Genomic DNA, 14242 nt, shown 5'->3' with positions numbered 1-14242 from the left:
TTATTTCCTATAAGTTATTCTTCGATATGTTGGCACTACTGGTAATTCAAAATGAATGATTATAGTGATTCGTAACGTTTTTATCAGTTATGCAGCGCTCTTCCAAAAATTTCGAAAAATGAGTCGGCGACGAAGGCGAGCTGATTTCATAGATTCGCTAAATAGTTTTCGTAAGTAGAGAATTGATGATACAAGTGGTTCTATCTAAATAAAGATATTAATTTACGTGTTAATCTTTCATCTAACAATAAAATAACTTTTTTTCAGAACATTGTGAGACTGATACGTTTTCTTCAATGTCTCAAGACAGTTTGAATGAAATTCAAAGTAAAGATAAAAGTAATCATACATCTGATAATATTACGTGCAGCAATAAAGATTCTCCTATTTTAGCTGGCAGCTTTTCAAAACTTTCTTGTATACAGAATCCATCAATTAATTCATCTTCAACTATACATTCTACATCAAATTTAAATAAGTGTATTGACTTATTTCAAGATGAACAGTTATGTGCTAAAGCGGATAATAATAAAGAAAATAATAATCCTCAGAATGTTACAAATAATACATCTAACAAATTGTCAAGTACAATGGAAAAGCAAACCACAGATTTGCATCCTAAGTTACAATCCAATGCAATGTGCAAAAATTTAAGAAGGGATACCAATTACAATGTAAACAGTAATAGATTAAATGCAAGTTCTATTTCGAATAATGCATCTAATACAAAACTGATACCGCCATTTGTTTCTCCCCATTGTACAGATGGAAACAAACAGAATTTTTCTAAAAATTATGAAGATGAACATGTGGATATTGAAACAAAAAAATTTGAGACAATGCTTTGTTTATTAGATAATTACTTTAATCAAGCACAAGAAGTTTCACAGACACAACAAGTATTAAAACGTTTATCTGATAAATTCGAACAATCACCAAAAACTTTTACTGAAAAACTCTTAACTATCATTGAGGAGTCTGTCATGTATGATGATGATGATGCAAACAAAACGTCTGCAATAAATTTAAGCAGATTAACAACAGAATTTCGAAAAATGTGTAAATTTATTGAAGATGAATCTGCTCCTGAATGGCTTTCATTTCAAATGTCTACATTTGCACACCCAGAAGCTTCTATAAGCCCTGCGTGTAATAGATCTACTCACATAACAAATTGCAAAAATGAAAAATTATGTTCTCCCATAAATACATCTCTATGTACTACTCCTGTCTCTGGTATAGATGTAATTAAAAGAAGATTCTTTGCTAAAATATCAAAATGTAATTCTAGTAAGAGTATTAATAATGTAGATAATGTAAGTAGTACATCTTTCGAACATTTGGAAGATCAGTGTAATAGATTATTTCCTAAAGAAAAAGAATGTTCTGCCCCTTCACATAAAATTTTGTCATTGCCTTCTTTGTTAAGTATGAGTCATATTCAAAATATATGTGAGCAACAAATGGCATCATTAAATGTGTCTGATGATGTAAATCCACCAAAAAATAAAGCATTAAGTACTCCAAATTTATTGGATATATGTCAAAGTCCATCTATAAACAAAACAGACTTTAGTTGCTCGAAGTTAAAAGGATTACACAATAAATCACAAGGTAATCAGTGTAGTGATATCTCATATTCTAAGAAAAAAACTAAAAAAATTAATGAAAAGCCTGTTTTGAATATGGTGACACCTGATAAGGTAAATAGTTATGCAATACTAGATCTAGATGAATTAGATAAATCACTTATACAAGACATAGCAGAAAAAAGGAAGAGATGTCTTAATACAGCAAGAATTATTACAGAAATTAATGCAGATCCTGAAATTATACAGATACAAAAAACATTGAGAATGTCTCCTATGTTTGCTAATGATAGTGAATCAAATTCATTGAATGATGAAACTAAATTTTTACAAACTCTAATCTCTTGTAAAGACTATCAAATCTGTTTAGAAAAACATAAATCTCTCTTGAAGATACTTGAAAATTCAAATTCTTTTGTAAGTGAAAGTAGCTTAAAGAAAACTGAGGACGCTGATCCAAAATATGAAAAAAATATAGTTTCTAAAAAAGAAACCATAAATATTAAAAAGACATCTAGTGGAACAAAATTTAATTCAAGTCCAAATATAAAATCACCATTGTTAAAGAAACAGGGCATGGAAGAGAAAGAGATACAACAAAGTGTAAAAACAAAACTTTTTACGACACCCGGAAAATCTCCTTTAAATAAGAATTGTAAAAAGAAAAAAACATATTTTCCTGATATGAATACTCCTGTACAGAATACTAAAGTAAGACACATTTTAAAAAGTCCACATGCAGAAGGCTTATATCGCTTGAATTATAATACTATAATGTCACCAGTTGGTATGTATATAAGAGGCACAGATATGCAACTTATAAAAAATGTACATGCTAAAACAGATAATTTATTGCTTACTCCTGTGAAACATAATACTAAATCATTATCAAATACAAACTCAAAACAAAATGCTTCGTCAAAAACTATAAATAAAACTCAAAAAACCACAACTCTCAAGATTAATTTATCTCCTAGAATGAATACAAACGAACAAGAGGTAAATATAAATATATCTAAATTTACTTAAATGCTGTATTGATAATTTTTTATTTGTGTGTGTGTGTTTTTTTTTTATAAGGCACATGTAATAAAAACACCAGAGTGTGGTAATACACCTACAAGTCATTTTGTCCTTCCTAGGGTTTCATATAAACTTCCTTTACAAGTTAAAACAGTAGGTACTTCTATATACCGTTTCTATATTTTGGAAACATGTTAATTCATTATACATATTTATAGATAAGGAATAGTAAATCGCCAAAACATGGAATTCGTGTCAAGAAATTACTTGAAACTGCTCAAAGCAAAGTTGTTATCCGACACGAAGGTATAGTTACATTTGATTATGGAAGAAAATGAGGGAATTCTTAGTTTTATGATTTAAATTTATGTATATGAAAAATATTTTCAGCCCGGGTAAATTCAGCGCAAAAAGGGAAGAACGCAGCAAGTAATGGGATGTATGAAATTAATTATGAACCTGAAGATGAATCCATACATGTTGAAGAAGCAGCCAGAAAAACGAATTTTATTAATAATTGGAGAAATGCTTAAATTCTATTTAAATATTTGCAATAAACTGAATATTTCATATTTTTATTATAAGTAACTTAAGCATTGGTAAAAAGCAATAATATTTAGTGAAGTACATATAATTTTATTTAATTTAATTCCATATTCTAAAAAAATTCCTAATGAACTTTACAACTTTTACTTCCTATTAAATAAATATTAAATATATAGCATAAAACGAGGTACATACGAGTGAAAATACATATTGCCTTATTTATGCTTTCTAATAGACTTTCTAATAGATTTTGGGGAAAGAATGGAAAGAAATTTAGTTATTCGTTATTCTAATAGTAAGTCATTGCTCTAGTATTTGCATAAAGTTTGTAGAATAAACTTTAATTCATTGTAGTATCAGACTCTGGTAGTACTAATGTTTTTATCTCATAATGTAGTGTAACGTGCAATATTCATTGGTTTCGTGCTGCACTATATCAGGGACGTAAATTGTGTATCAATGTACCCCTATGTATCTAAATTGTGTATCTAAGTAATTCTACTTAGTAGCATTTAAAATTAAATATATACAGACAATCGCATTAATTTCTAACAGTAGAATTGCCATAGTTTGAAGTTATTTGTTCCTTTTATTAATTAATTATAAAATGTGTATTGCAATATTCTGCGATATAATATATGATGAAAAACCTTAATGCAGAAAATTAAACAATTGCATATAATTATTATCATATTAGAAAACTGTGACAGATGTTGATATAATATAAAGAGTATTTGAAATTCCATAATTCTAAATTTAATGTATGAAGCTAGTGTGAATAAGTACGCTCCTGCTTTGCGCATGGCACGCACGATGCTAGTTGCACACGCCGTTAAGATGCGTTAGTATAAGAGGGCTTATGGTAGGAGATGATCGATAAATTCGAACGGGTACGCCGGAACTAACAAGTGATCATTCAGCTTCCAAGTGATTCGAACCAAGTAACTACGTAAAAACTACAAAATGCCGGGACCAGGCTGCGACAAGTGCTCTGGTAAGAATTACTTTCACTTCCAAGAACCTTCTTATATTATACGATAATTTAATTTGGATGTAATGCAATTTTGATATATGCAATTCAATAAATTATTCTGAAATTTTTAGTAATTTTGCTCACTTTTAGTCGAGTGCTAATATTTTCAATATACCAAGCTTAATGATTGTTAATTTGCTACATATATTTTAACACTTTCATTTATAATATTTTTTATTTTTCAATTGTAATTATTACCAGATCCAACTGATTTTTTAATATTTACAACAACAGTTTCTTCGTTTTGCTTCAAATCATTTTAAAAAATTTGAATTTTGTATTAAGGCATTTCGATATTTTCATACAGTTTTGTTTCATATGAATGAATGGGAGATAATTGAAATTCCTAGAATTACGCGAAATTTTATTACAATTTTTATAACATGCGCTTAACTCCATTGGTTTATACAGGAAGTAATGAAATAATTTATTCATCAAACGCTATTACGGGCAGTGCTCAATTGATGATTTTGACCAATTTATATATAGTGAACGCAAATTTCCTCAATAAAATTGACTGCTACACTTAATACTTATTTTTTATTTTGTCTAATATTTAAAATGTTATTTCTTATTGCAGATAAATGCCAACAATGTCAATGTGGCGACAAATGCAAGTGCTGCGACTCCTCATGTGGAGGTAATAACTCTTAGTTTAAATTACTTTCAGAATATAAATTTAAATTTTCAAACGATATGTTAAAAAAATTATACTCTAATTTTTAGACTTGTGATAAGGTAGAAAGATTTCTTCGAAGGAATGTGGTAATGATCCTCTGTTCGGACTGTACATATCTCATTTTTTGTAAACTTGAGCAACGATCGCTTAACCGTGACCATTATTAATGTCGGTTCACTCTATAGTTCGGTTAGGTTACGACTTTCAACGAGTTTTATTACTTTCACGAAATATTTCTTTGCAAATAACTGCTCAAAACATTACAATTTTTAAATCATGAATTATTGTTTGTTTCACATTTTGTTATACTTAATGTTTATTGTAAATAAATTTTCATTAAATACTTAACACTAATAATATTTTTGTATTTTGTGTTACAGACAAATGCGCTTGTAAATCTGGCGGACAGTGTAGTTGTAAGCCCTGTAAATGTTAAAATTCAGACAGGACGCTAATAAATTGATCAACACCGAGAATGGATGTTGCAATTTTAGATGTCATCATCAGCTTATGCTTCCCCTACTATTATTATCATTAATATTGCAAAATTTTATCGCAAAGAATAAACAATAATACATATTATATAGGCAGTCATTATGTCACTTAATAAAAGTATTAAAAGTTATTTCTTGTATTCGTTATATTCTACAAATGTATACATATATCTTTTATGAAACTATGCTTTTTACAAAACTGTTACCTTTATTGTGTGAAATATAATAAAGATTTAACACAATATTTTGTTTTTCTCCTAGAACTTTATTAACGTCACTAATCAAATTTTTTAATCATTCTAATTCGGAAATATATGACCTTCCTTACTCATAATCGATTTGCAGGAAACGATCAAAGAGTATTTACGTATCGACATAAATGCGCATTACGCATCGATATACATATGTATGTATAAATACACATACATATAATAACTACATCAAAGGACATGGAAATTACGTTTCGACTTATGCAAGCGCATTTTTCATATAACGAAAACTACTTTAATACTTATCATATGTTGATTTACCTCTTATTGATAAGGCTATGTGTGGTCAAAGCTGGAGTACATGAAATTCTATCGCGTACTTTATTTTTCTTCTTTGCGTGCATTAGTCACTCAAAATGTTCCACTACACTTTTTCATATCAAAAATATAAGATATAACATCTTCTATTTACACTCGTAACGTCGATAACGATTACTACTTGTTAAAACTTCAAACTTCAAAAGTCGATCTATTTCAAAAATTATAATTTTACACCGCTAGATGATTCAAACTTATTTCATCATAAGCAAATTATGAAACATAAGAGTGGTAACAGCGATAATAAAATTAGAGTTATTTTACTTGTTGATCTTGTCAGCCAATGATAATCCAGCATTGTTTACCGTGTAATAGTAAGGCTTGGTTAATTTCAACACTCGTTCACTAGAGTGCGCTACGAGCGCTAGAGAAAATTTCTAGTTTAAAGTAGTGATTTGAAACGTGCGCGTTATATTGACGTAAATAATTGGAAAATTGAAGTAATTGTGTGATATTAATTATCCTTGATATACATCTACAAGAATAATATAACGCAGTTTATATCGAGTACGTGTTGTGTGTCATATAAATGTGATCAATATCTGTTTTTACGTTTCTTATAAGTACTTTCCATTTGAAGATTTCCTGACAAGATGTCTGTCTATACGAGGTAAGTTTAAACGTTTAAACATATTACGTGTAACATTTAGATTAAATTATTTATGTTGATATTGTATAAAATGTTAAATATTTTCTCTCACTCTCTACTTGATACTTTCTTCATAACACTATAATATACTTTTTATATTGAGAGCTATCTTCAGAAATTGATCGATTATTTATAAACTTGTGAATACGCCATAGAAGGATCGTGTACCTAGTTCATTTCTCTTCGTGCTAATAAAAAATGTACCGGAAGGATTTGGTATTCCCATTAAATATCGAGTAAAGTGCATGTATTTGTGTATAGTAGTTCCCTGTATTTACATAGACTGTGTTGGTCCTTGCCGTGTCGTAGAACAGAGAGAATGATTGAGTTCGCCGGTTTCAAACAGAGTTTACCGGCTTCCATGTCGTTCCACCAATGAGAATTCAGTTGATCGACCGTCTCTATCTTTGTAGAGAGCATAAATTGATTCAAAGACGCCAAATACTGAAGCTTCAAAATAATCAAAGACTGAAGGTTCAAATCCGATATACACGCATAGGTTAGGTTAAATTTTTTAAAAAATATTCAGGTATTAATAGTAGTCTGAGAGAAATACATACAAAATATCAGAGACGATGTTCATTATCAAATACTCTAAAATAAAATAAGCTTAATTTATAATAAGTTCTAATATACGTTATAACAAGTAATGGTATTCGGTATTATTGATTTATCCTTAAGTGAAAATTCAATAAGGTGAATCGATTACGATTGGAAAGTTCAAATCTGATATACTCTCATAGGTTAGGTTAAATTTTTTAGAAAATATTCAGGTATTAATAGCAGTCTGAGAGAAATACATACGAAATATCAGAAATGATGTCCATTATAAAACACTCTAAAATAAAATAAGCTTAATTTATAATAAGTTCTAATATACGTTATAACAAGTAATGGTATTCGGTATTATTGATTTATCCTTAAGTGAAAATTCAATAAGGTGAATCGATTACGATTGGAAAGTTCAAATCTGATATACTCTCATAGGTTAGGTTAAATTTTTTAGAAAATATTCAGGTATTAATAGCAGTCTGAGAGAAAAACATACAAAATATCAGAAATGATATCCATTATCAAATACTCTAAAATAAAATAAGCTTAATTTATAATAAGTTCTAATATACGTTATAACAAGTAATGGTATTCGGTATTATTGATTTATCCTTAAGTGAAAATTCAATAAGGTGAATCGATTACGATTGGAAAGCAGAACTATGCGATCTTGTCACCGCGAAAATATACGAACGTCGTTTCCGTTTCCAGTATCACGATCAAATATCGACATATGTATAATAGCGGTTCGACTGTAGGAAGCGGTCACGAATCGGCGCCGCTCCTTTAATTGATAACCCGATTAATTATACATTCGGACTTTGAGCGCAACACCAGTTCGCTAGTTCAAACAAGGGTGGCAAGTCGTCCGGAATGCGGCATGCAAAGTGCCGCTTGCGTGCGAAACGGCTGTGAGCTAACGTGGCTTTTGTTAAAAGCGCTTAAATTTATAATGATCGTCGTTATCGACCGTCGCGATCGAAAGGTACGACGGTCGAATTTAAGGATGCACGACAGAAAACTTGATTTCCATTTGAATCGCTGTATACGAATAGAAATTCTATTTAATCACCACTTATGTCGTTTAACATCTGAATAATTTTTTTAATTTACATATTCTTAAAATTTATCGCCGTTATGTAGCATATTCGGTGTTAAATATTTATAAAAACAGTATTGTATGTTTGTAAAAAATTAAGCGATCACTTCGAAGGATTACTTTAACGTGCATTGTAACACAAAGTCCTATAACTTGTTGCGAACTGGGCGAATGGGAACACGGTTTTCTTTTCTCGTATCAAACAGTATACGAAAGAAAAAAAGGAATTATAGCTCACGAAGGCCTATAAACGCGAGGCGTTAAGAAAAGCGACGAGCAACGAGGGGACAGCAACTTTTAGCTCACGAACGGGAAAGACTCGGAACGTTAACGACACCCTGCGCGACTTTAAAAACTAATATTTCCATCATTGTTAGCTTTTATGATATACCGGGTGTCGTCTGTTTCTTTCATTTACAGTTTAGAGAATTCTGATGTAACGCGAGATATTTATTATTTTATTATTTCGCTCTCAAAAAATAGTTTCACCAATTACCAACAACATCTATATAACGTCTATATTTTTATTTTGTTTTCTAATGTTTATTAACAGTCTACTTTATGAAATATCACACGATCCAAAAAATTAACCACTTTCACCAATTAGGTATCTTCTCATCGTTTAAAAATGTTGCATATAAAATTTTCTCCTACAATAACATTTATATCTTTATTTTGTTCCTTGTTCACGTATTCTGCGAATATATAATCGTTGGCGTAAATATTTGTCGATATTTCGCAGCTCTTTCGCGTTTTCTCTATCCCGCATCAGTTAAAACAGTTTCCAGAGAGACAGTGGCACAAGCAGCTTGAAGCTTGAAGCTTGGAGGTGAGATCGTTAGCGCGAAGAGTGTGACTTCGCATTGTGCCGTGAAGTACGTCTTAAGTGTTAGTTTATTGTTACCCGCTACCCGGTGGGCAGGCTTCTCTTACATATTTAAGTCGGTCCATTAGTGCTCAGTCGCGTTTATGTTTCGAAATGCTGTAAAACGCTCGTGAAACTTGCCGAGTGGCGTACAATCAATACGTCTGTTGTGTTGCGAGTCCTTTATCACAAACATTGTATAAAATGGATTTAATTAGATTATCGCGTATTGCCGTATCTTGTTACTGGTTTGCGATTTAATTTATTGTTTATCGGATATAATGGAATAGAATAGGCAATAATCAACGGATATTTTGTACACAAGCACAACGAACCTCGATATTTGTTGTAATAATTCGTAGTAATTTCCGTCATACATGTCTCGATAATTGTCTTTCATGCAAATGGAAAACTTACGTTCTAACTTAACACATTTTCTACTACTTAGAACTACTACTAGGAACCTGCATACCTTCTTTTGTCAGACATTTGTAGTTTAAATAACAATGTTTGTTTTACTTCGTTGTTCACTGCATAGCTCGTCTTCCTAAATTATTTTGCTGAAATGCATCGATTCGAAAAACGCAAAGATTGTAGTTACCGTTGAGACTCCTGCAGCTAACTTTTAGATAAGCTATTAGATATCAGTATACATTTCTGAGGTCTAAGAAGCATTCCGGAATGGAACCCATGCGAGTATGTTACATCTAACGCGTAATCTTTGACATGGTGTAGCTTATCACAGAATAATCTTCGGAAAAAGATAACAGTTACTTAGGACCATTGTGAGAAACGCTATACCATAAGATATCTACGCGTAACTTTATTTCTCGCTGTTAGTTGTATGAAAAAATGGGATATTCTTATACGTAAGAGGTTTCTTAACACTAGAACCACCGATAGTTAATACGAAGCTATTTCTATCAAAACCAGTGAAAAAGACTGGTCTTTAAAAGATACGTAATAATAGAATATTTTTATATTTATTGATTTATTACTTTCTTACAGAAGGAATTCCATGTTACGTAGTACATTTTTGGTATTATTAATCCATCTGGGATCATGACCCCTAAACGAGGGTTAACACATTTATAAAATTGTAGAATCATTCATTTGGACTAGTGTGGTATTTTTAGTGTTAGCATCTAGCGATCGATCTGGAATTTTCCTGATAACTGATATCATCATATTGAATAATACGCAGTAAAAATTTTACAGACGCGTGGGAAGTTGTACAAAACGAGGAAACTGGTTAATTGGGGTTCGATAAACAGATAGCAGGACCCTTTTACACTTTGACAAGTACCAATCATTTTGACTGCTATTGGTATAAGTAATCTTGATACAAAATGATCTTGAGTTTGAATACATAAAAGACAAAATAAAATTCATTATATTATTCCTTTAGTTATCGTTACGAAAGTCATTACAACATTGCGGAAAAAATATAACACGAAGTAGGAATGTTAAAATAAAATTGCAAAACCAATTGTGAAGTCAATTTGACTGATGTGGTAGCTTTAGCGTTATACCTGCTTGCATCGTATGTTGTTCGTGAGAAACGTTGATTCTCTTGATCGAATCGTATAATGAGATAATACGTCTGTTTGTAATTCGATTATAGAAATGTTCGAAATCAAGGTCGTTAAGAGAAGGAAAAGGCAATTTTACCGACCGAGGACACGTGGTAGGCGGACTCATTAAACTTTTCGTCGTTTCATCCTTTGGAGGAATCGCGTCGAGAGCAACGACTCCAGCGGGAATACTGGTGCGGTGCGATTATACCGACCGCCAAGAGAAAGCTACCACAGGGAAAGATTATACGGGGTAAGGAAGAAGGGTTAAAGTAGTCCTCTCTGTTCCCGTCATGGAATGAGAATTCGAATGTTTCTGAAGAGATGTGAGGGTTGAGTAAGGACAGACTCCTTTGTCCTCCAAAGAGCGTCGTTCTTTATCTTCGTTTTTGTTATTTAAGTCTGTTGGATCCAATCGGATGAAATTAATGTTTGGCCGTTATTAGCAGAAGTTAGTCGAGCTAACGTCGAGAAACTCTTGTAACATCATATCACGAGTACGCTAGTATGGGAACCAGTTGGACGAAGTAAAAATAACAAGTCATCAGGGTGAAGTTATAAGTTTGCAAGTTGGTCTGGCTGGCTCTTCTTGCTTGCTTGTCACCCCGTGTTTCTTCGTTAATATAATTGACTGGCGGTGAAAGTGCCGAACCAGCAAGTAGATGATACATGAGACCAGTACGTTCGGTTTTCTACGAGACTACTCGGTTTCTGCGACGTTGACGTCGCGTCCAAGCCAGTCGTCCGATTTATCGAATCGACGGTAACACGATACGATGCGTGGATCGAATTATACGCAACGAGAGCAGGCTCTAGGCCAGCGCGCATTCACTTCCAACCGCAGTCTCGAGTCCTTTATTCTCTGATTACTCGTTTCTTCAAGCAATGCGAAGCACCGTAAGCGAGGCTTAGAGAGGCTTTAGGATAGTAGTTGCAATTTTTCTTCGAATTTTTAGTCTCGTTGCGAACAAAATGCTCACGATACGTGCACCGTTAGTCAAGTCTAGTTTCCGCCCCATAAAAATAAATATTCAAGCATACCGAGAGTGTAATTAAAGTGTATCTCGAAAACGTTTTCTCGGTTCTTCCGCGGTGGGGAATAAACCGAAGAGTCGGCTGTTACCATAAATTCTTAATCCGAATCGACGGTAAAACTGAAAGTTAACCAAGTTCGGTAACATTAGCCGTAACAATGCTCGCAGTAAGTTCTTACGGTAACGATGCTGTAACGACGGTTTCCGGACCGTGGCAATTTCTCGCGATAAAGTCACCGATGGGACCCACAAGAATTAAACTTGCTCAAGGGCTGGGTTTTGTCGATGGTGCACGTCGCGTCGCATAGGGATTAAAATTTTACGATCATCGTATACTCTGTTCTCTTATATTTACTATCCAAAAATTCAAGAATTCGCCTCTTTATCAATGTTGAAGTAACTACTTCAAGAGAAAGTCTACATCTTTATTTATGTATATCCGTGACCTGGAGACTGTTATTACGCAGAAGTACTCTAAATAAGGAGCGGTGCATATTATTGTACTCTTGAGTATACATTATGTTTTGGGTTGCAAGGTATAGGAGCAAAGGAACGAATAAATAGATTTCTATTTATGTTCCCTGTAGCCTCTAGCCAAAGCTATAAGCTTAACTTTTTGATAATGTCCTTTTTGCTACAAATATATGAACGTGCTCCCTATCATTCCATTGTCTAGTAACACTAAAAGAGTAAGGATCTGAATCAGCATAAACTTATACATTATACTTATACCTTTAATTATTTTAATATACCTTTCTATTACAAATTCATCCACTCGTTCTTCGATCAGTCAACCTCAACCTCAACCTCAACAATAATCATTACTGTTAATATTTTTGAAATAATAAATGCAAGTACATGTAGATAGATGACAAGCACAAGTATCTAGTTTTTAAATGAAAAAATAATCTTTTCCAGTAATATGAAATTAGTCGCCAGGGTATTGAGTTTTGAAATTATTCTCCTACAGAAGATAGAGGAAGTATCATATTCTTTTCCTGTGTGTCTTCAAATTTAACAAGTTTCGTTACTGAAACTGTTGAGAATTTTGGATCTTAATAGCGAAAATAATTACAAATTCATCCACTCGTTCTTCGATCAGTCAACCTCAACCTCAACAATAATTATTACTGTTAATATTTTTGAAATAATAAATGTCAGTACATGTAGATAGGTGACAAGCACAAGTATCTAGTTTTTAAATGAAAAAATAATCTTCTCCAGTAATATGAAATTAGTCGCCAGGGTATTGAGTTTTGAAATTATTCTCCTACAGAAGATAGAGGAAGTATCATATTCTTTCCCTGTGTGTCTTCAAATTTAACAAGTTTCGTTACTGAAACTGTTGAGAATTTTGGATCTTAATAGCGGAAATAATTACAAATTCATCCACTCGTTCTTCGATCAGTCAACCTCAACCTCAACAATAATTATTACTGTTAATATTTTTGAAATAATAAATGCCAGTACATGTAGATAGGTGACAAGCACAACTATCTAGTTTTTAAATGAAAAAATAATCTTTTCCAGTAATATGAAATTAGTCGCCAGGGTGTTGAGTTTTGAAATTGTTCTCTTACAGAAGATAGAGGAAGTATCATATTCTTTCCCTGTGTGTCTTCAAATTTAACAAGTTTCGTTACTGAAACTGTTGAGAATTTTGGATCTTAATAGCGGAAATAATTACAAATTCATCCACTCGTTCTTCGATCAGTCAACCTCAACCTCAACAATAACTATTACTGTTAATATTTTTGAAATAATAAATGCAAGTACATGTAGATAGGTGACAAGCACAAGTATCTAGTTTTTAAATGAAAAAATAATCTTCTCCAGTAATATGAAATTAGTCGCCAGGGTATTGAGTTTTGAAATTGTTCTTTTACAGAAGATAGAGGAAGTATCATATTCTTTTCCTGTGTGTCTTCAAATTTAACAAGTTTCGTTACTGAAACTGTTGAGAATTTTGGATCTTAATAGCGGAAATAATTACAAATTCATCCACTCGTTCTTCGATTAGTCAATTTCAACCTAAACGATCGGAACAAATCTACCGAAACGAAATAATTTGACGAGCCGTTCGTAAGCGAATAGACGAAAAAATATTTTATCCATATAACACGGTGCAGTGGATCGTAAACTAATCAGGAATGCAGATATCGCATAGACAACTTTATCAAATTCCTATGTAACACGCTATTATGGTTGAGGAAATTCGAATTGAAGCAGATTACCTGGCGGAAATTAGTCAAAACTAACAAAAGCCATGCCGACCCTGTGGTATTCAGCGGTCGCAATCGCGGCTGGATCGCGATCCGCAATTCCGCAAATGGGGCGGTTCGAGCCTTCGAACAAAAGATGTAATAATTCTGCCCCCTGTTTTCCAGCACCCCCTTTTCACTTTCCACCCCTCTTTCTTTCTTCCCCTCGTTCCTCCACGCTTCACTTTCGCCCTCCTTCACCATCCTCTCTTTCTTTCTCTCTGCTCCAAGTCTCTCCAACCCTTACGAGAAACCCT

General features: G+C 32.6%; 1 protein-coding gene across 1 annotated transcript; it reads left to right on the top strand.

Annotated features, from left to right (window-relative positions):
• The first annotated feature begins 70 nt into the window (after positions 1–70).
• LOC132907838 (probable serine/threonine-protein kinase DDB_G0282963) lies at positions 71–5495 on the top strand. Its single transcript, XM_060961262.1, has 7 exons — positions 71–170; positions 268–2588; positions 2670–2765; positions 2831–2918; positions 3003–4152; positions 4772–4831; positions 5251–5495. The coding sequence occupies exons 1-5, from the start codon at positions 119–121 to the stop codon at positions 3143–3145; spliced, it is 2700 nt and encodes an 899-aa protein (XP_060817245.1). The 5' UTR covers positions 71–118; the 3' UTR covers positions 3146–4152; positions 4772–4831; positions 5251–5495.
• Positions 5496–14242: the final 8747 nt, after the last annotated feature.

The sequence above is a fragment of the Bombus pascuorum genome, chromosome 6 (genome assembly GCF_905332965.1).
Source record: "Bombus pascuorum chromosome 6, iyBomPasc1.1, whole genome shotgun sequence".
NCBI lineage: Eukaryota > Metazoa > Arthropoda > Insecta > Hymenoptera > Apidae > Bombus > Bombus pascuorum.
This window is presented reverse-complemented; position numbering and strand designations above follow the sequence as displayed.

Coding starts and splice junctions, on each gene's coding strand:
- LOC132907838 (XM_060961262.1), top strand. CDS start 119: ATGAGTCGGCGACGAAGGCGAGCTGATTTCATAGATTCGCTAAATAGT. Junction 2,589..2,669: donor TGAATACAAACGAACAAGAG/GTAAATATAAAT, acceptor TTTTTTTATAAG/GCACATGTAATAAAAACACC. Junction 2,766..2,830: donor TTCCTTTACAAGTTAAAACA/GTAGGTACTTCT, acceptor ACATATTTATAG/ATAAGGAATAGTAAATCGCC.